The 25,795-nt window shown below is 38.6% G+C and overlaps 1 protein-coding gene across 2 annotated transcripts in view; it reads right to left on the reverse strand.

The window, feature by feature from the left end:
* Positions 1–6,531: 6,531 nt before the first annotated feature.
* CFAP45 (cilia and flagella associated protein 45) overlaps positions 6,532–25,795 on the reverse strand; it is a 51,883-nt gene continuing 32,619 nt past the window's right edge. For both annotated transcript variants that reach the window (XM_012548009.3, XM_031966840.1), the window contains exons 8-12: positions 20,308–20,454; positions 10,751–10,864; positions 9,705–9,898; positions 8,040–8,264; positions 6,532–6,987 (exon numbers count right to left, since the gene is read on the reverse strand). In XM_012548009.3, coding sequence (XP_012403463.2) covers positions 6,909–6,987; positions 8,040–8,264; positions 9,705–9,898; positions 10,751–10,864; positions 20,308–20,454 — 759 coding nt within the window. In that variant the 3' untranslated portion in view covers positions 6,532–6,908. The remainder of the gene's footprint in view (positions 6,988–8,039; positions 8,265–9,704; positions 9,899–10,750; positions 10,865–20,307; positions 20,455–25,795) is intronic.

Consider the following 25,795-nt stretch of genomic DNA (forward strand, 5'->3'; position numbering starts at 1 on the left):
AGGAATCAGACCTCATGATATATAGGGAAGAATATTGATTTGGTAATCATAGAGTGACAAAATATCTAAAAGGGATGAACTGGTCCTCAAAGCCAATTCTCTTGGGTCTTTTGACTCTAAGTCAACCATAATAAGTTTCTATTCTTCAATACAATGGTTCTAGGTTTGAATCTTAGTTCTGCTACTTCCTTACTATGTAACGAATAAATTAATTCTTTTTTCTGGGCCTCAGTTTCTTCAGTGTAAGATGGACTCATGAGCTCTTGAAGGTTCTTCTGGCTCTGGCACTTTTGGAGAGCTTATAGTCATGGAATGCAGCTAGCAGATACTGGGCTTGGGGCCAGCAGTCACTTTGAGAGCTAAGGAAGATGTATAACTGGGTTGGGAGACTCCCCATTGAGCCTTTCTGGATCCAGCTCTGAACCCTGACTCCATATTTGTTTTCCCTGGTTGCCCTGGATCCTGGATTAGGAGAGGGAGGAAATGGGGTTGGGACAGAGCCAGAGGAGGTGGGACCTGGAGTGGGGTAGGACTATGTCAGGCAAGCAAATGGTCCAGATATTTTCTATCAGTCTGGATGAGTGTGCTAGGTTGCAGTCTATCCATATCCATCATACCTCTTTTGCCCTTTGAAAATTGTGTTATACACAATTTTGATTCTTTGGATATTATGGTATTATATGGTTCATAGCCATATTATATGATTAATTTAGCACCCTCCCCCATTTTACAGATGACAAAAATGAAGCTTATTGAGGCTAAGTATTTACCTAAGATTATACAGCTCTTAAGTATCCAAGATGGGACTGAGCACCAAGTCTTGACTCCAAACCTTGAGTTCTTTCCAACATGTCACAGTAGCTCCTAATCCCCATTTGGCATACATACATCACCCAAAACTCAGGGCAATTCCCAGAGTAAGGGAGCCAATCTTTGCTCTACTTTTGCCCCACTAATTTTGTTTCTTATTGCAATCCTCCTTGCTTTTCATTTTCATTTTTTTCTACAGAAAACTCCAAAATCTCAAATGGCCTTACTCACAACTCCCCTTCATGATCTCCTGGAAAAAATGGGTATTTAGGGGATAGATAGCCTTTTTTTGTCCACCAAAAAGAAATCAGTTAAAAATTCATTAGGCAGGATTAGAGTTGGGCCACAAGAATAACTTTTCAGGACTACAAAACTGAATGAAAAAATGAAATGATCCTCCTGAAAATTATTTAAACCCCAATAGCAGTGGTAGCTAGGAAAGTCAGATAGGTAAACATGGGTGGCCTTTCAGGGGACCAAAATGTCAATAATATTTTAAGTGAGAGCTTTATAAGAACAGTATGTCTTGGACTATGGCTCTGGCATCTCTTTCATGTGGGTTTGATAGAAAAGGGAAGGAAAAGGAGAAGGGGTGTCTATCCGTCTGCTACCTGGTGTGACCTGGGATCCAAGCTAGTTCCCTCTCACTCAATGTTCCCCAATTTTACACACACACAAACATTTTGCATGCAAATGGTATTCAGGTAAAAACTGTGAGCCTTCAATATGTCTGAGAGTCTCCCTATGACCTAGCTCCAGAGTCCTCCTCCATCCCAAGGTCCTCTCAGTGAAATGCCAACAACTCACCTGCTCACTCCCTCCTCCTCACTCCCAACTATCACTCATCCAAGTTCCAGAAGCCCTGACTGGCTTTGAACTTTCACAATCCCTTTCATGCTAGCCTAATCAAAGCATATTTACAGAAACCAATTAAATACTCAGTTCTGGCATAAGGCACAGATGAGAGAACTAAGACATTTGGAAGTTGAAAAAGAGGGTGGTGACAGATAATTCCATTGAGTCAAGTGGAGGTCCTGTTCAGGACACTGAGTCACATCCCTGCCTAAGGCAGCGCCGGCAAGGCTGGCATCAGTTTCTGGAGCTGGAGTGCTGAGGCCCAGAGAATGCCTTCCAGCAAGGAGTTGGCATAGTACAGGCAAGGCTGGATCCTAGCCAAGAGATCTGGGAATACTTACCTGAAATGGCTGCTTGTAGGTCAGACTGACTGCCCCAAGATAAAAAGCCAACACTAGTTTCTCCAGCCAGAGCCATCCAAAACTGACATCTGGGGCTGAGGGACTCCAATAGGAGATAGGGGTCAAGACTTTAAGGATAAGAGGTAGGGCTTGGAAGGTCACAGGCATGAAAAAGCAAGCAATTATAAGTAAAATATCTTGCCAAAGTCAATAGTTTTTAATTTTTTTGTTTTTGTTCTGATTTTTGAAAGCTTCTGAAACTTTGTAGGGTTAGTAAATTCTAAAGAAAGAATTGTCTCTTCTCAGCATTGGAAGGGCCCTCAGAGATCATTCTGGTTCAACCGATACTTACAACATTGCCAAAAGGTAGTCATCCAATCTCTGTTCAAAGATCTTTAGAGAAAGTTACTGAGGCTACTGCCTCCCAATGTAGTCATTTCTACTTTTGGAAGACTAATTTTCCAGCAGTCATTCCTTATATACAATACTTTAAAATCTGCTTCTTTGCCACTTCATAGGTTGAGAGAAGTTTCCTTAAATAATAAGTCCAACCCCTTCATTTCACAGACAAGGCAAATAGAAATTAAATGACTTGCCCGACATAGGTACTAGGTGCCTGAGGTAGGTTTTGAATTCAGGTCTCTCTGGTTATAAGGTCTAGTACCATATCCAATCATATCCCTCTGCTTACCTTCTACCTTTGCTTCTTGATCTATGAGACAAAAAGAACAAAACTAATTCCACTTCCATGTGATAGCCCTTCAACTACCTTAAAACAATTATGGCATCCACTCTACTCCATCCTTCTTACCCTTTCATCAAGTCTCCCTTCTTCAGGCTAGCCATCCCCCAACTCTTTTAGCCAGTCCCTATATGGCCTGGTCCCCTCCTCTGGTCCTAATTTGCAGGACAAAAGTGATGCTTCTGGAACCAATGGGTGCTTTTTCCCCACTTCCCAATTCTCTAACCCATCTTCCTATCCCTAAAGTTTTACTGGGATTCCTAAATCTATGTATGTTTCCTTCTGAGTTAGCTTTGGGGGCTTCCCCCTTTACAAGGTAAAAGTTCTCTTTTTGTGGATCAAGGAAGAACAGAATTCAATTTAGAAATGGGCACTGGCCATCTCAAGGGATCCATTCCCAGAACAGCTTGGCCAGGGCAGGTAAGGCGCTGAACCAGACATTCTGGTGCCAAAGGGATCCAGATACTCCCTTCAGAGCTCACCCAACAGCATCTTCATGTTGGTGCTGCCAAGAAACAGTAGGCACCCAGGCCATATCTACCCCCACCAAGAGACACATTTTCCCTATAATTATCTTTACCAGAGAAGGGGGGTGGTACAAGAGAACTAACAATGTAACAAGCCTGCCTCCACCCTTTATTCCTAGCTCTCAACTGCACCCTAAATCTGAGACCCTGGGTTTCTCTAATATTTAGTAACCTGCCCTTGAGCTAGTAATAAAAAAAAAAAAAAAAAAAAAAAAAAAAAAAAGATAAAACAGACCCCAACGTGAGGCTGAAGACAGCTAGATAGGACTTTGGAAGTAGGAACTGATTGGGTCAGGAGACTGAGGAAAAAAGAGGCTTTAAAGGAGGGAAAGTGGAAAAGTTTGCCCACATTAAACATCCAGATCATGTCTATGAAGAGCCATTCACCTCAGTACTTGTCTTCTCTGCCCAAAGGCATAGATTCCAAAGAACAGAGGTACCTTAGTCTTAATTCTCTAAGAGCTGCAGTTTAATTTGCATATCATTTGGCTGCACAGTGGGGAAAAAAAGAGACAGCATCATAAGTTTTAGAGCTAGAAAGTTCTTTGTATGGTGTCCTACTTACTCTTGACCCAAAGTTGAAAGCCTTAAGATGCAGAATGAGACAGTTTGGGACATGTCTAATTCAGGAACTTTCTTTTATTTGAATATGCATATTTAATAAAAGTTTTTCAAGATAGTTTTCTCCATATTGAGGGAGGGAATGGGAGGAAAGAAAATCAATTTTTAAAAATTGAAAAAAGTAAAATAAAACATTTTAAAATGTTCATGATTATGTTCTTGACCTAGGATCCATAACTTTTTAAAAAATATATTTAAGTATACTTCAATGTAATTGATTTCCTTTGTAATGACATGTAGTTTATTTTATGTATTTAAAAATATTTTCCCAGATTCACCATATTGCCAAAAGGGGTTCAAGACAGACCAAAGGTTAAGAACTTTTAAGAGTGTTTTCAAGTAATGAATTGTTCAGCAGGCTGTATTTTTCAACTTTTGGAGCAGAGTTTTGGAAAGGGTGCTAAACCCCCATATAAATATAACCTGGGCTCCTTATGCTTGGATGCCTCCAACACATGGGTGACATACGCTACATTGGATTAACATTTCTCTTTTTATGTCTGTGTTCCAATTAGAATGTAAATCCCTGAAGTCAGGGACAACAAGGTTACACATCTTAGGATTTCCTACTTTTGCAAAGTAGGTTCTCAAAAAATATGATGGGGTAAAGTGAAGACATTTGGTTTCTAGTCTAAGCTCTGACACTTTTAACTAGCCTTTGTGACACTGGTGAAATCACTTTCCTTATCCTTATCTTTATAAATACAACTAATCTAATATCAAAATGAACAAACCAAGGTTTTTATCTCCCTTTCCTACATTTAGTCTTCCATTATTCTCCCTGGTCTTACCCCTAGAAGCAGCTGGAAGAGAAACTGAAATCAAGCATTCAAATCCAACCTCAAATGTATTAGTTGTCACTTACCGCCCCCCCCGCCTCATTTTCCACAATTGTAAAATGGGAATAATAGAGTCTATCTCTTAAGATTGTGAGGATAAAATATCTGTAAAGAACTTGGCATATGTCACATACTTAAGGAATGCTTTTTTTTTTTTCCTTTTCCAATTTCCAGTTAGTCTTGTATCCTATAACTTGCCATCAATTACTGAGAAAAGAACTTTTGTAGTCTCCCTTGTTATCCCTCTGGAAAATGGGATAGGGGTAAGAGTGTATCTGATTCTAGTTGTGATGAGAATGATCTCAAAGTTTGGGGTAGGCTTTGCAGGTGGAGGAAGATAGAAAATTCCTTGAATCTGGAGCAGAAATATGGACTAATTCCAACCTTCTTGCAAGTTCCTTCATTGGGACTGTCCTTTTGTCCTCAAGGAAATTCTACAGAGAGATGGATTTCTCCTTGCCCCATTGGCTTCTCTCCCATTCCCAAGTGAGTAGATGTGGGGGGTTAAGCTGAGCCTAAAAACAGGGTCTCTAGATCCCCTTGGAAGAATGAGGGCAGAGCTTGTCTGGGCTCAATTGGATACAGGTTCAAGCTATTGTGCATTTGGCTCATCTTCAGAGTGATCCTTCTACCATAAGGGAAGGGGATGCCCAAAGAATCCCCCCAAAGCTGCATCCTTTCTAAAGAAAGCTAAGAGGGACCCCTAAGGAAGGAGTCAACATAAAGAGGCTGGGGACAGGTCGATAGTACTCTTCTCTTCATGGGACCAGGCAGAGCCAGCACCCCACCCCCATTCTCTTCTGCAGGGAGGAAGGGGATAGGGGAGCCTCGGTACTGTGCCTGAGGAAGCGGAAGCACAGGAAGCAGCTTGCTGACTCTTGCTGGGCCCCATGAAAAGGGGACTCTTGCCCAGGGCCCTTGTAACCTGGCATTGTAAACACCTGGGACGCGCCCAGCAGCCGCGGAGGCAAGGCTGAGCCCCAAACCTGGGAATGGGTGGGCAAAGAAAATGACAACTCAGGAAGGGGCTCCTCCACAATTAGCTCCTCTTCATCCAGAACAGTCAGATTGGTAATTCTAGACCAAGTTTTCATGACGGATTATTGGGAAGCGGGGGATGGATTGGAGGTGAGGTATTGATATTAATATTGATTTTGAGAAATAGTGATATTAATCATATTCTTGAGTCAAAGGAAATGGGTTGCGGAGGGCTGAAAAGCAAGGTGAGGAGCAGACCAGAGTAGACTGAGGAAAGCTGAGGCAGATTAATGGGCTGTGGGGAACCATGTTTATTGGGAGAGAATTGGATGTGGAATAGATTAAGGAGAATGGAGGCAGGCAAATGAGGTAAAGGGAACTGTTTGGGTGGGGGGGGATGGGACAGGGTGGGGTGAGGAGCACTGGAGCTCTGGGTGTGCCTTGTTATGGGGGAAAAGGAGGTGGAGGTAATGTTTGTGTTGTGGTATTGCCTGAAGTTGAAAGGGCTCTGGTGAGGAAAGGTTGAGGAAAAAGGAGTCGGGATTCATCCCCTAGATCACAGATGCAGTCTGATTCATGGATATGTACAAAGGGACAGCTTTGTACAGCTCTGCCTCGGGCCATGGCCCCTCCTTCCCGAGCCCTCTGTCTTTCATCCCTCCCATTTCCATCTCAGTTGCAGGAACAATCTGGGAACTCCACAAAGGGAGCATCCTCCTGGAGGAGGCCCTATTGATGACATTGCAGAGGAATTAAAACTGTGTCAGAGCATGGCTGTTCCCCTGCTCCTGCTGGTTCTCTCAAACCCCCAAGGCCAAGGTCATTCGCATAGCCCAAAAAGCATTATCATTTTCTTTTAATAGGGATACAGAAAAAAAAAAGGATATCTGGGTTCCTCGGATGATTATATAGGGGAAGGGGAGGGATACACAGAGAAACATCCCCTTGCCAACAAGCTCTTCTACCTCCCTGAGACCTACTTTACTTGTCTCGGCATTCTCACTGTGGGTACGGAAAATCTTCAGGCCTCAGCCCCACTGAGAGAAAGTCAGGCATGAATCCTAATAAAGGTAAAATAAATCTAATCTCTATTTGTAAACTCTCTGGGTCAGCAGCAATAGTGGAAACCAAGGGACAAAGTCACAGGTAGCCCCTGGCAGGGGTCTAAAGAAAAGTCCATTCGTAGCTCCTTCACTCAGCTCACGGAGGTGGCTGGCAGAATATTGCCTTTTCTCTCTGCCTCGATACAATACTTCTCCGGGAGGCCCGTGGCTCTGCAGAGAGAAAGTCAGAGAGGGTCAACAAGGAGCTAAGAGCAGCAGGAAGGCACACCTAGCAGATCCTGGAAAAGGTCAGTCAGTCTATCAACAAGCACTGAAGGTGCCCTAAGTTCTGGGTGCTGTGCTATGTGCTGGAGATATTAAAAAAAGGTAGAAAGATAGTGTCTGCTCTAGAGAAACTCATATTCTAATGGGGGAGACAACATGGAAATATATATGACACATAAAGGGCAGATAAAAGGGAATCTTAGAGGGAAGGGCAACAGGGGATAGGTAGAAAGCAAAGACAGAGACCCAGAATAGGGAGACTGAACGGTGGCCAGCACAAACTCACAGGCAGGATTAGAAATTCTTTCCTAGGAGGTATCCAGAGTATAAAGTTCTGCATTCCTCCTTTTTGAATTTCAAATTGACAAATACATAACTGTTGTAATAATGGGCCCAGTAATCGACATTATTGGTTTGGTTTTCTTTATAGATGAGCCCCATTTTTTGTTGTTGTTGTTATTTGATTTTAACAGTAAAACTAGGGAAACAATTTCTTGGACTCAGAGGGTATGCATATGTTCATAAAAACTATTTTTAATGAGTTTTTGCAAAATCAGCTTGTTTTTAATTTTTATTTTTAGGAATGAGAAAAATGGGGAATTTTGAAATTAGGAAAGAATTGCTACTCAAAGTACAAAAGCAATTATTTTAATAAAATGGACTTTTGTAGATTTAAATAAACATCAGAAAATTTTAAAAGAGAATAAAGTTCTAGAACATCCCAACTCCCATTCCCTCTCATCTCTGAGCCAGTTCTCCCTACCCTCCCAGTTTAGGGGAGATTCCCCGACCCCAGGCCATTTCCCCTTCCCTATCTGCCAGTACTTTAGTAATCCCCTGTCTATACTTCCAGCTCTGGGATAACTCCCCATCTCCTTGACCCGTGGGTTCCAGACTGATGCTCCCTGCCTTCGCCTGCTTCCAGATCCAAAGGGATTTCCCCCCTCAACTCCCTGCCCCTCTGGGCCCTGGAAACCAGGACTGGACAGCAAACCCACCTCAACTCTTCCATCTTCTTCCTCTTGATGTCATCAATGCGCTCACGCCGCTTCTGGGCCTCTTCCTTGAGGCGCCGGCCCTCTTCAAACGTGGCGATCCGCTCCTGCACCTGCTTCTGCTGATTCTCTCGTACCTGACGCCGCAACTCATTGGCATGGTGCAGGTTTTCCTTGGCTTTCTTCTCTTCTTCCTCATGTTCCTTCTCGATCTGCGACCGCTGAGCCCTTGGGTTTGGGGCAAAGCCAAGACGGGGCTCAGCAGGGAAAGGAACCTGCCAACCATGGGTGCCCACTCTCTGAGGCAACTATTCTCTACCAGCCCCTCTTTACTCATCTCAAACAAATGGCCTATTCATGGACCTCCTTTTTTCAAGACTGTGCTGTAATTTTGTGTGTCAGTCCACTAAGGGTTCTTGTCTTTATACATTCATTCATTCATTCAATGAGCATTTATTAAGGACCAATTTTGCATAACCCACTGTGCTAGGTGCTAAGGGAAATACAGAAACAATGTTAACATTCTATTGTTTTTTCATGTAATGGAATTAAAAGGATTTAGCCAAGGGAGATTGGAGCAGCTGTAATAATAATGTAAATCAGAGAGATTTGGGAAATATGGGTGGGGTCCACCAAAAATGGTATGGCCCTTATTGGTTTTTTTAAGCTAAACACGCGTAAAATATTTAAGAGAGGCAATGTACTGTGGTGAATAAAGGATAAATCATAGGGCTCAAGTTCTATATTTGACATATACTGACTAAGTAACCACAGCTAAGTCATTTAAGCTCTTGGTCCCCCTGACATGAAAGTTACACAGAGCTTGCCAGGTTGAATCCATGAGAGAATTTGAAGACTGAAATAGTTCAATATCTAAGACAAAATTTAAATTCAGGTCTTCCTGACCAAGTCCTGCACTCGATCCATTTAGCTGCCCCTTCTTTATGTCTGACTGAAACCTTTTCTGCTACCATTTCATTCTTTTCCCTCTTATGGAAAAAAAGAATCATTGTTGCTTGTCATCCTTGTCAACTCCCTCTCTTTCCAGGGGAATTATTCCAATTCCTTTAATTCCCACAGGTTCTTGACCAAAAAGACTCTTTGCCACCCAGCTTTCTCTGAGCAAGGTACTTAATCTCTATCTGCCTTAGTTTCCTCATGTATAAAATAGAGATAATAACAGCATCAGCCTAACAGGGCTGTGGTGAGGCTCAAATGAGATAATATCTGTAAAGCACTGAGTACAATGCCTGGCAACTAGGAGGCACTTATTTAATAAATGCTTATTTCCATCTCACCTTTCCTCTTTGTAAAATCATTTTAATGACCATAAACAAAAAAAAAAAAATAAAGACTAATCTAGACTGATTAGAATCCTCTCAGTGGGTGAGAGTACTCTACCCTCAACAACATGGTTCAGTGGAAAGAAAAAAGTATTTGTATTTGGGGCAGAAACCTTGGATTCAAATCCTAGATCTTTCACTTACTGTTGGGAAACTCATTTCCTCCAATAAAGGGGTTAGATTAGACAATTTCTAAGGTAATTTGCTCATTTAACTGTAGATGCTCACCCTTCCCTCCATTCCCCCTTACCTGCCCCCCTCTACATCCTTTGCTTATTTAATCAGCCTTTGTTATATAGCCAGGGAGGAAGGAAGGCCAAACTACCTGAGGATCCTCTCAAACTCATCCCGGTCCCGCTGCACCTGCACAGCCAGCGAGTGCTCCTTGAAAGCCACCTGTTCCTTCCGAATCTGTTTCATCATCGCCTCACTTTCTGCTTTCTTCTGGGCATTCTCCTTCTCTTTCTGGCGCCATTCTCGTTCTGCCATTTCTTGATTGCGCCTGGCCCGCAGAGCATCCTGGCAGGAGAAAAAGAGGCAGCTCAATGAGGGTGGGGGTCCTACCAGGTGACTGGGTGGGGAGGGCTTAAAAAATTATAAATCCATCCAATTGAAACCAGGAGTATGGAAGGCAGGACAGTTGGGTGCATGAGGGAACAAGTCTCACAACCCTCTTCATCCCAAAGACATCTAGAAGAAGCTTTCTCAAAGTACTCTGCAATTGACTCCCCCCACTCACTCTTCCACCCCTTCCCTAAATAAATGAGTGGTAAACTAATCCCTTAGAGATCACCAGTTTATGATCTTCCCATTATTCTTCTGCTTTGAAAAACCCAAAATTTTCTCTAGCAACAAGAGATTCTAGGATAGAATAGATGACATTTAATGATCAGAAAGTAAGAGACTATCTTACTTTAAGATAAGAGACTTAAGAGACGATCTTATCCATTTTCCACCCCAAAGTTATTCCAATTTGAAAATACTATTAATGAAGGCATCCAGTCTCCCTTGGTGACCTATTTGAGAAGTTGATATTCTGCCATCAGAAAGTGATTAATATGTTGCCCGTTTGTTAGGGGCTGTGACTCCTGATTTTGAGAGGGGGAATGCACCTAGCAGAAGGTACTATACAGATATGTATGTGTATGTTTGTGTACATATGGGAATATATATCTTATTCAATATGTCTGTGTACATGTGGGAATATATATCCCCCCAAATACTTTTTATTCAACCACTACCCCTGTAGGCAGATCCTCCTTAGCTCCTATATTGCCAAAGTATGCAGAGAACTTTGGAATCTCTTCTGTTAGGCCTTTCCCTGAAGTCCATATCATAGACTGCCCAAGGAATAATCTGGAGGGGAAATACCTGCTCGGCTTGGTAGTCCTGGGCTTTCTCTTGCATGGCCCTCAGCCGAGCGGTCTCTTTGTCTTTTTCCTTTCGGATTTTTTCTTGCTCAGCTTCAAACTCTGCTTCTCGGATCTAAAAGAGAGAAAAAGCCAAGGGAAACAAGACATACTACAACCTTGGTCTGTCAGACAACCATGAAACCCCTACCCCCAGATGTGGATCTTCCAGTCTTCCAGGGGTATTTCTTCTTTCTTTACTGGAAAAGCAATGAAAGTACTGGCCTATCTTTTCTATCACCTGATTTTCCCATAGGGCAATTCCATCTTGTTTAAGAAACAGACAACTATGTTAGCAATGAAAACATGAGTCTTTACCATGTACTCATGCTATAAAAAGTGGACGAGTATCTATACCCAAGGCCATCTCCCCAAGGCTGCTCCTCTTGAGCTGGCAAGGAACAATCTCCCGACAGAGAATTCCCTTAGCCCTGGTATTCTACATTAACACACCTCTGAGAATATCCTTATGTCCATATTTTTGTGTCACCATATTAAGAGTCAGAATTCTTTTAAATTTGCTATTTCCTGTAGCACCTAATTAGTGCCTTGCTCCCAACTGGTGTTCACAAATGGTGTTGGTCAATGACTGATGATTCCTAGGAGTATTCTGAGGTTTGGAGAAAGCTACTACCAAATATCCAAATGTAACTAATCTGTCCAAAGCCCTGTGAACAAATGACTCAATCAATCAAACATTCTGTAAGTTCTTACCATTTGCAAAGCACCATGCTAAGTCCACTGGGGAATATAAATAAAAAAAATAAGGCAACCTTTGCTCTTACAGAGCTTACATTATAGAATAGGGGAATCAACATATATAGTCGGTTTCCACTGCATCAGATGGAAGGATCCCACAGTTCTTAATATGAAGAAGCAAAGGAGATATTAATGCCTCTTTTTAAATGTCACTCCCATTGATAAATTCATGTAAGTGTCTGACATAGAATCACCATACAGTGACAAGGACCTTACATTCCTTTCAATGGACTTGAGTGCGAGTGGGCTTGTGCCCATCTATATTAAGATCTACTCCCCTAAGTGGCTCTCTTCAGCAATGAGACGATCCAATTCAGTTCCAAATGATCAGTGATGAACAGGACCAGCTATACCCAGCAAAAGAACACTGAGAAACAAGTGTGGAGTACTTGAATTTTTTGTTTTTCTTCCCAGGTTATTTTTACCTTTTTAAATCCAATTTTTCTTGTGCAACAAGAGAAATGTATAAATATGTACACATGTATTGTATTTAAGATATACGTTAACATATTTAACATGTATGAGACTGCCTGCCATCTAGGGGAAGGATTGGAGGGTAGGAAGGGAAAAGTTGGAACAGAAGTGTTTGCAAGGGTCAATGTTGAAAAAATTACCCATGCACATATGTCAATAAAAAGCTATAATAAAAAAAAAAAGATCTACTCCCCTGATCCATTTTGATCTAGGTACTGATTTTAAGGACTCCTAGAAATCTCAATAAAGAAATCATATTTTTCTTATGCAGCAAGATAATTATATCAATACGTATACATATATTAGATTTAACTTGTATTTTAACATGTTTAACATATATTGGATTACTTATCATCTAGGGGAAGGGGTGGGAGAAAGGAAGGAAAATTTTGGAACACAAGGTTTTTCAAGGGTCAATGTTGAAAAATTACCCATGCATATGTTTTCTTTTTTTTTTTTTTAATTTAATAGCCTTTTATTTACAGGATTTATACATGGGTAACTTTACAGCATTAACAATTGCCAAACCTCTTGTTCCAATTTTTCACCTCTTACCCCCCCCACCCCCTCCCCTAGAAGGCAGGATGACCAGTAGATGTTAAATATATTAAAATATAACTTAGATACACAATAAGTATACATGACCAAAACATTATTTTGCTGTACAAAAAGAATCAGACTCTGAATTATTGTACAATTAGCTTGTGAAGGAAATCAAAAATGCATGTGTGCATAAATATAGGGATTGGGAATTTAATGTAATGGTTTTTAATCATCTCCCAGAGTTATTTTTCTGGGCATAGCTAGCTCAGTTCATTATTGCTCCATTAGAAATGATTTGGTTGATCTCGTTGCTGAGGATGGCCTGGTCCATCAGAACTGGTCATCATCTAGTATTGTTGTTGAAGTATATAATGATCTCCTGGTCCTGCTCATTTCACTCAGCATCAGTTCGTGTAAGTCTCTCCAGGCCTTTCTGAAATCATCCTGTTGGTCATTTCTTACAGAACAGTAATATTCCATAATTTTCATATACCACAATTTATTCAGCCATTCTCCAACTGATGGACATCCATTCAGTTTCCAGTTTCTAGCCACTACAAAAAGGGCTGCCACAAACATTTGTGCACATACAGGTCCCTTTCCCTTCTTTATAATCTCTTTGGGATATAATCCCAGTAGTAACACTGCTGGATCAAAGGGTATGCACAGTTTGATAACTTTTTGAGCATAGTTCCAAACTACTCTCCAAAATGGTTGGACCCGTTCACAACTCCACCAACAATGCATCAATGTCCCAGTTTTCCCGCATCCCCTCCAACAATCATCGTTATTTTTTCCTGTCATTTTAGCCAATCTGACAGGTGTGTAGTGGTATCTTAGAGTTGTCTTAATTTGCATTTCTCTGATTAATAATGACTTGGAGCATCTTTTCATATGACTAGAAATAGTTTCAATTTCTTCATCTGAGAATTGTCTGTTCATATCCGTTGACCATTTTTCAATTGGAGAATGGCTTGATTTTTTATAAATCATGCATATGTTTTGAAAATAAAAAGCTTTAATAAAAAAAAATAAAGAAATCATATTGTGACTTGGATGGTATATGCCATCTGTACTGTTCTGAGATGAGAAAAAACCTGTGATTAACAACTACTTAAGATGAGCTCCAAAGACAGCAGCATGGACATGGATATGTGTTTTCCTGTGAGACACAAAGAGCATATTTATAACTATATGTCCCATTGTTTTGCCAGTCTATATGCCTTCAACCTCTTCCACAATTCCACCTGTTTCCCCACCTTGTTAAAACATAGCAACAAGAGTCACAGGCAATGAAAATAGTGCAAAAACCCATGTACTTGAAGTTAGAAACCCTGGATTTAAGTTTAAATTCTAATATTTATTAGCCCTGTGACTATGAGCAAATAATTTAAGCTCTCTCATTCTCAATTAACTCATCCATGAAATTAGAATAATAGCTAACCATGTTTAGCATATATTAGACTACTTGCCATCTAGGGGAGGAGATGGGAGAAAGGAGGTAGGAATTGGAACACAAGATTTTGCAAGGGCTAATATTGCAGAATTATCTATGCACATGTTTTGAAAAATAAAAACTTTTCATAAAAAATAATAGAATAATAGCTAGCATTTATACAGCACCTATGGGATACCAGGTACTATGTTAAGCATTTTATAATTACTATCACATTTGATCCTCACAACAATCCTGAGAGCAAGTGCTATTATTATCCCCACTTTATAGATGAGGAAACTGAAGCAGACAGAGGCTAACTGTCTTAATCAGGATCACACAGCTAAGCAATCAGTCCACAAGTATTTATTAAGCACATCCTATGTACCAGACATTGTGTCAAATGTTGGGCATTCAAAGAAAGTTGTAAAAGACAATCCCTGTTCTCAAGGGGCACATGATCATGCAAACAAATTATACAAGGTAGATTGGGGATAATCAACAAAAGAAAGGTGCTAGTATTTATGGGAGATTAGGAGAGATTTCTTGTAGAAGGCAGGATTTTAGCTGAGACTTGAAGGAAGCCAGGAATGTTAAGAAGAAGAGAGACAAAGTTCTCCAAATAATACGGACAACCAAAAAAATGCCCTGAATCAGGAAATGGAGAGCATGGAAACCAGCCACTGGATTGCACAATCAAGGCATAAGAAACCTGGAAAGATAGGAAGGGGTACTAGTAGGAAGGACTGAATACCACCTACCTTAAAGTATTATTACAAAGAAAATCTCTTTTAAACTGTAAAGTGTTACATGAAGGGGGGCTACTCTTGCTATTGTATTTTTGACAAGTGTTCTACCTTTTCTTGCTCGAGACTAGGATTAGCTGCTTATTACCCACAGCTGTCAAATCCAGACTCAATATAACTTCCAAGTCTTCTTACCAAGTGTTTCTACCCCTGTACATCTCACCACCTACAAGTCTCAATAACTACTGACTTTAAATTTGGTTTCAGCAAGCATGTCTATTAGCTTAAGCATCCTTCCCATCTCTCTATATGTGAGTCAAACACTGCTACTTCTGAGACGTCATAAAAAGCATTCATTCATACAATATTTACAGAGCATCAAGCCCGGTCAGGAAGCCTCGTCTTCCTGAATTCAAATCTAGCTTCAGATTAGTGGTGTGACCCTGGGCAAGTCATTTAATCCTGTTTGCTCCATTTCCTCAAGCCATAAAACGAGCTGGAGAAGGAAATGTCCAAACATTCCAATATCTTTGCCAAGAAAACTACAGTCACAATATTTACCATGTGTCTAGCCCTGTGCTAGGTACTATCACGATATAAAGAAGAATACATAGCATGTGGTTTTTCTCCTTCAAGGGACTTATGAGCTAACACAGACTTTGCATACCTTCCACAAATATATGTCTCTCCCTCCCTTCTTTCCAAGTCTTGATCATAATTCACCATCATGCAATCTTCCTGGACTGATCTCTGCCCTGATTGCTTCCATTCATTCATTCCCTTTTCCTTTAGAATTTCTCTGCATTTTAATACACTATATTAAATTATATCAATCTGTATTTCCTTATGTTTCTTTGAGAGGGTTGTCCTGCCCATATGTCATATGCTTCTTATGAGAACCCTATGTTCTCTGAATCTTTGATTTTTCCATAGCACCTAATACAAAATTCAGTACATAAAGCATGTTACCAAGGTGATGGAAGGATACTGACAGTTTTGGGGGGGAGGGAATGAAAATGTCTATACCTTATAGAAGCACTATGGCATAGGGGAAATTCCTGGATTTGAATCGGAAAACCCAAGTTCAAATTTTATTTCTGTTCTAATCTATGTGACCTTCACCAATCTGGTTCTCAGTTTCTTCATCTGAAAATAAGGGAGATGGACTAATTGATCTTCTAAGACACCTCCCAGCACTAAATCCTATGCTCTTACCCAGGTCAAAGCTGTATGGGAAAGTAATATACCATCACATACCATCAGCTCTCAATTACCAAGATCTGTAGGGGATAGAGTCAATATTCAAAGGAATTATGTAAGTATTTCCTTCAATGATACAGAACACAACTTATTCATTTTTGCCCATCCGTGTTCTACAGAAGTTTATCCCTGTGGGGGAAGGAAAGAAAGGGAATGGACAGAAGGGTGTTCAGTGAGCATGGGAGGAGCAGACTACCTCCTATTTTCTCCTATCTTCATGAGAATATCTATCATATATTTACCATATTCTCACCACAAGGGCATCCCATCTTCCTTTTCAACCCTAAATTTTCCTGGTGATATTCCTTAATTCTTATATCCTTAACTAGAGAGGCAGTGTGGAATGGAACACAAGAGAGCCATCTTCAGTGCCAGAAAGTTCCTCCTCTGACGCACACTATGTGAACCTGGGCAGATCTTTCAACCTTTTTTGGTTTGGTGTTTTTGCAAGGCAATTGGGGTTAGGTGACTCACATGGCAAGTGTCTGAGGCTGGATTTGAACTCAGATCCTCCTGATTTCAGGGTCGGTGCTCTATCCATTTTGTCTTTCAACCTCTTTTTGTCACTCAAAGCTGAGAAATTGCTGTCAGTTGTTGATAGAATATAATCTCTTCATCTCAGAATTTTCTTAATCAATAGCATTCCAGATCTAGTTCCTCTTCCTTATTTCAAGTCATTTTTGAAGATCCTTGTATGCTATATTATGCAGCCTACTCATTCCCAACATTATGCCTCTCCATTGCCCTCTGCTGCTACTCATTTTTAATTCTCTTAGAGATAGGAGTATTTTATAATTTGCAGCCACACAAGTAACTATTGGTATTTTTAAAAATTAGTATGTGTTTCAGGGAAAAGTCTGGGGTCATTAAAGAATCTTTGCAATTTTTCCAGACACAGTCCTCTCTCCCGTTCCTCTTTAATTTTGAGTCCAACTTGTCTTTCTTTGTATTGTCTTACCACATATATGTAAGGGGTTAGAAGGGAGAATAGCTTCCCCAAACCACAGCTCAGTTGATAAAGTCTACAAGGTATAATCATAGATGACAAGATGTAATATGTTAACACTTTGTGTTTCCTTAAGAAACGTAATGGAACCCTGACCAATGGAGAATTTAAATAGTTAAGCTTGTCAACAGCACCAGTAATAGTTATGGCAGGAGCCCATAACTTAAGACAGTTCAAAGACATCATTGAAAAAAAATGACACAAAAAAACAGATTATATAGATAAGTATGTGTCTCCCTATCTAATATTTATGATCAGAAGGTCATTGAACAAGGTTATATCTGTTGCTAAAGTTCTTAATGGATTCTGAAGTACAGATGGGAGAAACCTTGTTAAGAGAAAACCTTTAAGGGAGCATTTTCTGTACCAAATCAAAATTTTAAAAGAGAATCAATGAAAAAGTCCAGTAGGACCTTTTATTCTTTATTATCAATTGAGTGAGAGTGGATTGGTGGTCTCCTGTGGATATTAGACCTTAAAAAGTCTTCCTGTAGTAACCCTCATCGTGTGTACATGTCTCATAAAAATTTCACATGAAAAGTAAGTATAGTAGGCAAAGTCAGCATATAGTTCAATAGTTATTGATGTTTTCTCAGTTATTTTTTCAAGTACTGAGATCTGAGATCCACACACACACCTCTGTGACATCTTTGCACTCAAATACCTTGTGAATTGATCCTTCCACACCTTTACAACAGTGCTGCCTCTAGCACAGACCTCCTTGATGTATCTCCAGCACAGACCTCCTCTACCTTTTTTATCTTTGATGACATTTCTAGTTCCTTCACAAACACATCCCAGGCTGTGATACTAAGTGCAAGTATGATGATTCTACTGTCTTTGATGATAAAAAGAAGTTGATTGTAAAAATCTTTGCAAATCTTTTCCATCTTTTTTTTATTTGTTACACTTCTTTCATTTTCATCTTTATATGTCCACAAGATGAATCTTTTTATCTGATTGTTTTGGCAAATTTTCTTTAAATTGATTTTGCCCATTGGGGTTTTTCTCAGTTTTAATGAGACAACTGCTCATCATCTTCCATCTTTCTTCTTTATAATATTGTACAAATATGTTTATTTTCTAAACTCATGCTGCCTTACTGAGCAGATAAGTTACTTTTGCTAAATAAGATGCTTTTTAAGACTCTTTTGGTCCCCTTTTTATGACAACTGATTTCAACATATAAACATTTAAGCACTGTGCCAGGTACTATGCTAAGCATTGGGAATATAGAGAAAGACAAAACATTGTCTCTGACCTCAAGAACTTCACTATCTAATGAAGGAGACAACTTATATGTATAAAAAAGCTATATCCAGATTATATTGGAAATAATCAACAGAAGGAAAGAATTAGAATTACCTGTAGGAAAGTATTATAGTCTGTATCTGTCCTTTCTATTAACCATTTCCTGGGATATGAATAGTTAGTAATTGGACAGTTAATTTGGATAGGTAAGGATTAAGCTATTTCAATTGCACACCATATCTTTTTCTAACTTTTCTTTTTTTCTGTTTGCATTGAGTTTTATCTTTATTCTAAAATATATCAGTAGTTTGTATATAAATATTAGGTTTAAAAAAAGTATCCTCACATGAGTAATGGCTTTTCCTATCAGTTAAAACTTAATCTGTTTTCTTTTCTTGATGTTTTTCAGTGTTCTCCATGCTTACTGTCTACTGATGATTCTTTTTGTGAAGAAAATATTCACAAAGATCAAACTTCTTTGTAGTCTACAAATCTTTGGTCTCTCAATTGTTATTCTCAATCCATATTTTCAAATATATTTTTTACACCATTACATATTCCTACCTCTGCATTGATGCCACCAAATATCAAGAATAAACTTATTTAGTGGGATGATCTCATTTAGTTATTGGTAAATTTCTTTATCCCTCACCTTATGAAAAATATGTTAGTTCAAAAGGGAAATCATTTTTATGGAGCTCTCTTTGCCAGTGCTTATACTGATGCCAATCTTACATTAAAAACTGAATTTTTTGTTGTACTCTGGTAATCATAAGATCTTACCATCTTCCTATGTGAGTTTAATTTATCTGAGCTCTCTCAATTCCTCAAGGATGGTCCTGGAAACAGACTGGGTCTCTTTTTGAAGACCAGTCTGGCTAAGTATGTGGAGGATTATCACAAAGAGATGGGCCCCTGGTGATGTGTTTTGGTCATGATAACCATGAAACAAACAATAAAAATCCCCACGAACCTTTAATTTCATGCTGCCTCCTTCTCCACAGTGACTATGGCAGCAGGGTGGAAAAGCAGGCAGAGGATACTAAGAGTCACACAATTTTAGGCCATCTTATAAATTTTACCTTGGCCACTGATATTTCACATGTGAGACTGAAGTTCAGTGACCAGCAAATGGACATTCTACTAAAGGAACAGAATTGTATCAGTATCAACATGCTTGCTAAAAACAAAACTAGAAAGAAAGGGAAAATAATGCAGATAATGGAATGAATGGCTTACATATTCTCCTTGGAGAGGCAAATATCATCAGAGTCAGTGTCACCAGTTTTATTACATGCTCAAAGGCAGCAAGAAAAAATTCATGGAACATTTGGTCATCTTGTACTGTAGGATTCAGTAAACTCAGGAGATTAAAAAAAGAATTACAAGGAATTTTCTAATCCTAAATGGGATAGCAATTATGGACAATGGGCTATGTATCCTTTGACTGGATAGTAAAAAAAAAATAAATATATCCATGGATGCCTTCAGGTTCTATATTCTCAAAAGAAAGCAAAAAAAAAAAAAAAAAAAAAAAAAAACACTTACATCAAAAGTCTCAACCACTGTGAATCCCTCACTCCCTCCCAATTTAATCTCCTCATTCGAGTTACTCATAAGAAAGTGACCAACTTACCTGATTTTCTCTAATACTCTATTTTCCCTACCACTCTTTGTTAATAAGCAATTGGACCATCTAAAATGGAAGGAGAATTAATGTAGTCTCTACAAAATTGATTCCTACAGAGTTAAGAAATGGCTATCTCCTATTTGGGGGCTTCTTAGCTCGTCTGCTAACTTGCCTTCCTGACACAGGATTGTCATAACTGTTCCTGATAAGAAGTTACAAATTGTTCCAATAAATCATACCCCTTCACTATCATCATTTCACCAGCTTTTAACTCTTAATACTATCTTTTATGCTCCCTTAATTTCAGATAAGCAAACCTACTTACCATCCCTTTCATATAACTCACCCATTCCCACCTTTAGCCTTCCCCTAGCTCTGTTTCTTCTTGTCCCTACCCAGGGCCCTGTTCCCTCACCAATTTCTTCTTGGTGAACTCCATCACTATCTGGTCTGCGAGTTTCTCCTGGGTCAGCAATTCCTCCTTTCGCTTCTGGTTTTCATCATTGATGCGCTTGATCTCAGCCTGCATCCTGAGCTTCTCCTGGTGCCTTTGTTCCATATCCTTCCAGAGGGAGAGAAAAATAGCATGATATAGAAATAAGAAGCACACATTCATGTGTGTGTGTTTATAAGTATATATAGATGCATAGATATATACAAACATACATACACATACACATACAAATACAAATATACACCCATATGCTTGGAGTCAGGAAGGCTCATCTTCCTGATTTCCATTCTGCCCACAGACCCTTACTAGCTGGGTGACTCTGGGTAAGTTACTTAACCTGTTTGCCTCAGTTTCCTCATCTGTAAAATGAGCTAGAGAAGGAAATGGCAAACTACTCCAGTATTTTTGCCAAGGAAACTCAGAAAACGCAGTCATACAAAAAGTGATACATGGACTGAAACAACAAAAAAATATATTTGTGTATTTGTATGCATACACATATATAGGTATACATATAAATGAAATTTTGTATATATTATTATATGTGTATTATATACAATTTACATATATATTACATGTATATATATTTAGTTCATATATAGTAATCAATCTAAAATAAAGAGAAAAGCAACTGAAGGGGGAGAAATGTTCATAGTAAATATGGCATGTGGAAGTTTGGTTCCCAGAATGGATAGGACATTGACAGATTTTTTTTAAATAAATAAGTATCTTCCCTCCTACAAGATAACTTCTTTGAACTACTTGGGATATGAATGGCTTATTGGTCTAAGGTTCCACAGTCAGTGAGTAGCAGAACCAAGACTAGAAGAAGAACTAAGATCTCCAGATTTCTGGTCTAATGTTCTTTCCCTGGTACTAAGACAGCTTTCTCCTCATTTGGCACTAACTATATAACTTTGGGAAATACACATAGCTCAATTTCCTCCTCCCTCTCTCCAAGGGCAGAATGGATTCAGTGATCTCTAAGACACTTTATATCTCTAAAGATGTTATTATAGGACAAAGTCCCCATGAATTCACCACTAGGACAGTATCTTTCTGTTATGTCTCACAATGGTAAAAAACAGATGTAGTCACCAACAGGAAGCCTCCAAATAGTGGAATGATTTCTAGCTGTTGTTTAATGGCATCCTCCCCTTACCCCCTCTCAATAATGTCTTCATTCAGGGGTACATTTTTCAATAAAAGTGAATTAAATTTAAGTTGAAGTGTCAATCAATATGTCAACCTGAGGAATCTCTTGGGAAGTGTCATTAGAGTTTTGCTGAACATTTTTATCAATGATTTGAATGAAGAAGAAAATGGGACGTTCATCAAATCTACAAGTCACATAAAACCATAAAGGATAATTAAACTGGCAGGAAAAAAAGCACTAAAACTGGAGTAAAAAGATTCAAGTTTGAGCCTCAGCTTCAACTCTTACATAGATGTGTAATCATGAGCATAATGCTTAATTAGAGTCTCCCTCTTCTTATCTGTAAAATGGTCATATTTACACTATTCATCTGAAAATGTTATTGTGAGGAAAACACCCACAGAAATCTTAAAAGTAATTTATGTGGAAGTTATTATCATTATTATTATTATAAGCATGTTAGGCAACAAATATAATCAGCATCCAAATAATCTTGACAGGCAAGAATTTAATGAGATCATTTTTATCTTTATTAATAAACTTCAAACACTATACTTAAGTTAAGAAAAAATAAATTATCCAAGGACAGAATGTAGGAGATGTGACTAGACAGCATTATGTGTGGAAAGGATATGAATGTGAGTAAGCAGTGTTACAGGGCAGCTTAAAATGTTAATATATTAAAGGCAACATTAACAAGTACGTGGTTTCCAAAATAATGGAAGTGACAAAGTCATTGTCTTCTGAGCTGTCACAGTACATTAGGAGTCTTATGTTGAATGTTCAGTCTTGAGTACCACATAGAACACTGACAAGTTGCAATGTAGTCAGAAGAGGAAAACTGAGATGATGAGGGGACCATACACAAGGTCATCTCATCTAAGAGTTGAGTGACCAAACTGGGAATGGTTAGCCCAGAGATAAAATGGCTTAGGAAGCTCTGATCACCATCCACAACCACCTAGTGTGTGGTAATGACTTAAGTCTACTTGGCCCCTGAGGAAAGAATTAGGGCCTGGCAGTTGGAGAATGAGGTTGGAGGGAAGGTACAGGGAGGTAGACATCAGTTGAAAAGAAATGACAGATAAGAGCTATCCATTAATGAAATTGGCTTTCTAAGGAGATAGCGAGCTTCCCATCACTTGAATTCTTCAAATGCTTGGAGATGTAACAGAGAGAATTTCTATTTCAGATATGAGTTGGGCTAAATCACTTCTGAGAAACCCCTTGCAGCTATGTGTGACTATAGGATATAATAATAATGATTAATACATTTCTGGCACTTAAAGGTTTATAAAGGACTTTTTTCCATAACAATCCCTTGAGGTAAGTTGTATAAATGTTATTATTGCCATTATACAGATGAAGAAACTGCTCATTTCCCTCTCTGGTTCTCTTTATGTGGCTCTCCTGAATCTAAAAGATCCTCTATTCCTCTTAAACCAACTTCCTATTCAGCACAAGTCTTTTCTTCCATGAAATTTTAACTGGTATTAAAACTGACTTTAATCAGTCATTTCTGTAATTTCCCAGTGCACTTAAAGTCAGTATTATTCTTTAATTAAACACTGCTTTGATTCTCTTTCTAATTGTTTTTTTTTTATCTGTTTAAATAGAACACAAAATTTTTATTCAGGGTAAGTGTTTAGAATGAAATTTCCCTTGTATTCTTCCAAATTCCATGGGGCCTAGAGCAGTTCAGTCAATATTTATGGTCAGCCAATCAAAGGTAGGGAATGGTACTGTGAGAACTCAACTGGAGTATACCCCTAAGCCTGGGAAATATTCAGAAAATCCCAGTTTAACACTGAACCAAATTAAGAAGTGACCCAGAATCACAAGACAGTATGAAATTTTTTTTTATTGTTGTTGCTGTTTGCTTACTTGTCTTTTTCTCTCATTTTTTTTCCTTTTTGATCTGATTTTTCTTGTGCAGCATGATAAATGTGGAAATATGTTTAGAAGAAGTGTTTACACATGTTTAACCTGTAGTGGATTACTTTCCATCTAGGGGAGGGGGAGAAGAGAGCGAGAGGGAGAAAAATATGGAATACAAGGTTTTGCAAGGGTGAATATTCAAAACTATCTTTGCATGTATTTTGGAAAAAAAAGGTATTATGAAAAAATAAGTGACCCAGAATGGGTAAGGTTGGTCAACAGTTGAGGTAAATCATATTATGATGGGGCTTAGAAACAAATCTGTCGGGTCTGGCAGGACAAGAGACCATTAGGCTGCTGTCCCTGAAGAATAGACCACTTGGTAACCTGCTGTTTAAACTAATTTGTCTCAATAATTATATACTAAAGTTCCTTATTTCTTGACATTTGACATCCAGAATGTCTGGGGTATGGAAAATGGTGTGGAAAATCTTACAGCTAAAGGCTTTGGGTGAAGGGGCTCAAAAAGAACATAAAGTCAATCACTCCCTCTCCCTCTTCAAAAAAGAATCCTTAAAATATTATCTTGGGGCTTCAATGTAATTTAGGGATAAAATAATTTAATCCCTTAATTTTACATAAGAGAAAATTAAGATCCTAGAGGAGTTACTTACTCAAGATCTCATTTAACTCATACTGAAATTAAGGCTAAACTGTGATGGGGTTAAATGGAGCCCATTATGAACTCACAGATGATTGAAACAGAAAGGGACCTTGGAGATAGCCTTGTATATAACTACTCTATTCATTTCACTATACACCAGTTCATATAAGTCTTTCTAAGGTTTTCTGAAATTATCCTGCTTGTCCTTTGTTATAGCACAATATTATTCTATTACAACATTATAACACAGCTTATTTAGCCATCCCCCAATTGACAGGCATCCCTTTAATTTCCAATTCTTAGCCATCACAAAAAGAGCTGCTATAAATATTTTTGTACAAATAGGTCCTTTTCCTTTTTTGACATCTTTAGGATACAGATGTAGCAATGGTAATGCTGGATCAAAGGGTATGCAGAGTTTTATAGCTATTTGGGCATAGTTCCAAATTGCTCTGCAGAATGAATGGGTCAGTTCACAACTTCCTATTCAGCACAAGTCTCTTTTCTTCCATGAAATCTTAACTGGTATTAAAACTGACTTTAATCAGTCGTTTTGTCATTTCCATCAACAGTGCATTAGTGTCCCAGTTTTTCCACATTCCCTCCAATATCCAATATTTTCCTTTTTTGTCATATTAGTCACTCTCATAGGTATGAGTTGATATGTTAGGGTAGTTTTAATTTACATTTCTCTGATCCATTGTGAGTTAGAGCGTTTTTTCATATGACTAGATAGTTTCATTTATCAATTAAAGAATGACTTATATTTTTATAAATTTTGCTCAGTTCTCTATCTGAGAACTGTGGCCTTTGTCAGTGATATTTCTTGTAAAATTCCTCCTCCCACATTGTTTTCTGCTTTCCTTATAATTTTGGTTGCATTGATCTTGTTTGTGCAAAGTTTTAAAATTTTATGCAATTAAAATCATCTCATATTTTGTAATGCCCTCTCTATCTTCTTTGATCTTAAATTCTTCCTTAACCATAAATATGACAAATAAACTATTACACGTTCTCTTAATTTGTTTATGGTATCAGCCTTTTTGTGTAAATCACATATCCATTTTGGCCTTATCATGGTAGAGAGTATGAGATATTGTTCTATACCTAGTTTCTGTTTTTCAGTTTTCCCAGCAGTTTTTGTCAAATAAGATCCAAGTTTTTGTTCCAACAGCTTGGATCTTTGGGTTTATCATATACTAGATTATTATGGTCATTTACTATAACATAATTTGTACCTAATTTATTCCATTGATCCAATCTGTTTATCTTGACTATGTATTTTCAACATTTGGCATCCCCCCAGGATAGAGTACCCAGAAGTATGAGGACATCAGAACTTTGTTTCTTGGACTTGGGGCCCAGTTCAAGCAGCTAAGCAAGAAAAATTGCCTCACTCCAATCTGGGATCAGCCTCCCATCAGAGTCAGAGGCCCTTCACTGACCCAATTCCATTTCCAATGTCCCATTCCTGCCTTCTTCCTATCAATAGTCCTTTAAATCCCTATCCTTTGATTGAGGCCAGTTCCAATGATCTTGTGATGAAGAAAGCCATCTGAACCCAGAGAGAGGTCTGTGGAGGATGAGTGTGGATCACAACATAGCATTTTCATTTCTTTTATTGTTATTTGCTTGCATTTTCTTTCTCATTTTTTTTCCCTTTTTGATCAGATTTTTCTTGGGCAGCAAGATTACTGTATAAATGTGTATATATATATTGAATTTAACATATATTTTAATATGTTTAATAT

This window comes from Sarcophilus harrisii, chromosome 4 (genome assembly GCF_902635505.1).
Source record: "Sarcophilus harrisii chromosome 4, mSarHar1.11, whole genome shotgun sequence".
In the NCBI taxonomy this organism is placed as follows: Eukaryota; Metazoa; Chordata; class Mammalia; order Dasyuromorphia; family Dasyuridae; genus Sarcophilus; species Sarcophilus harrisii.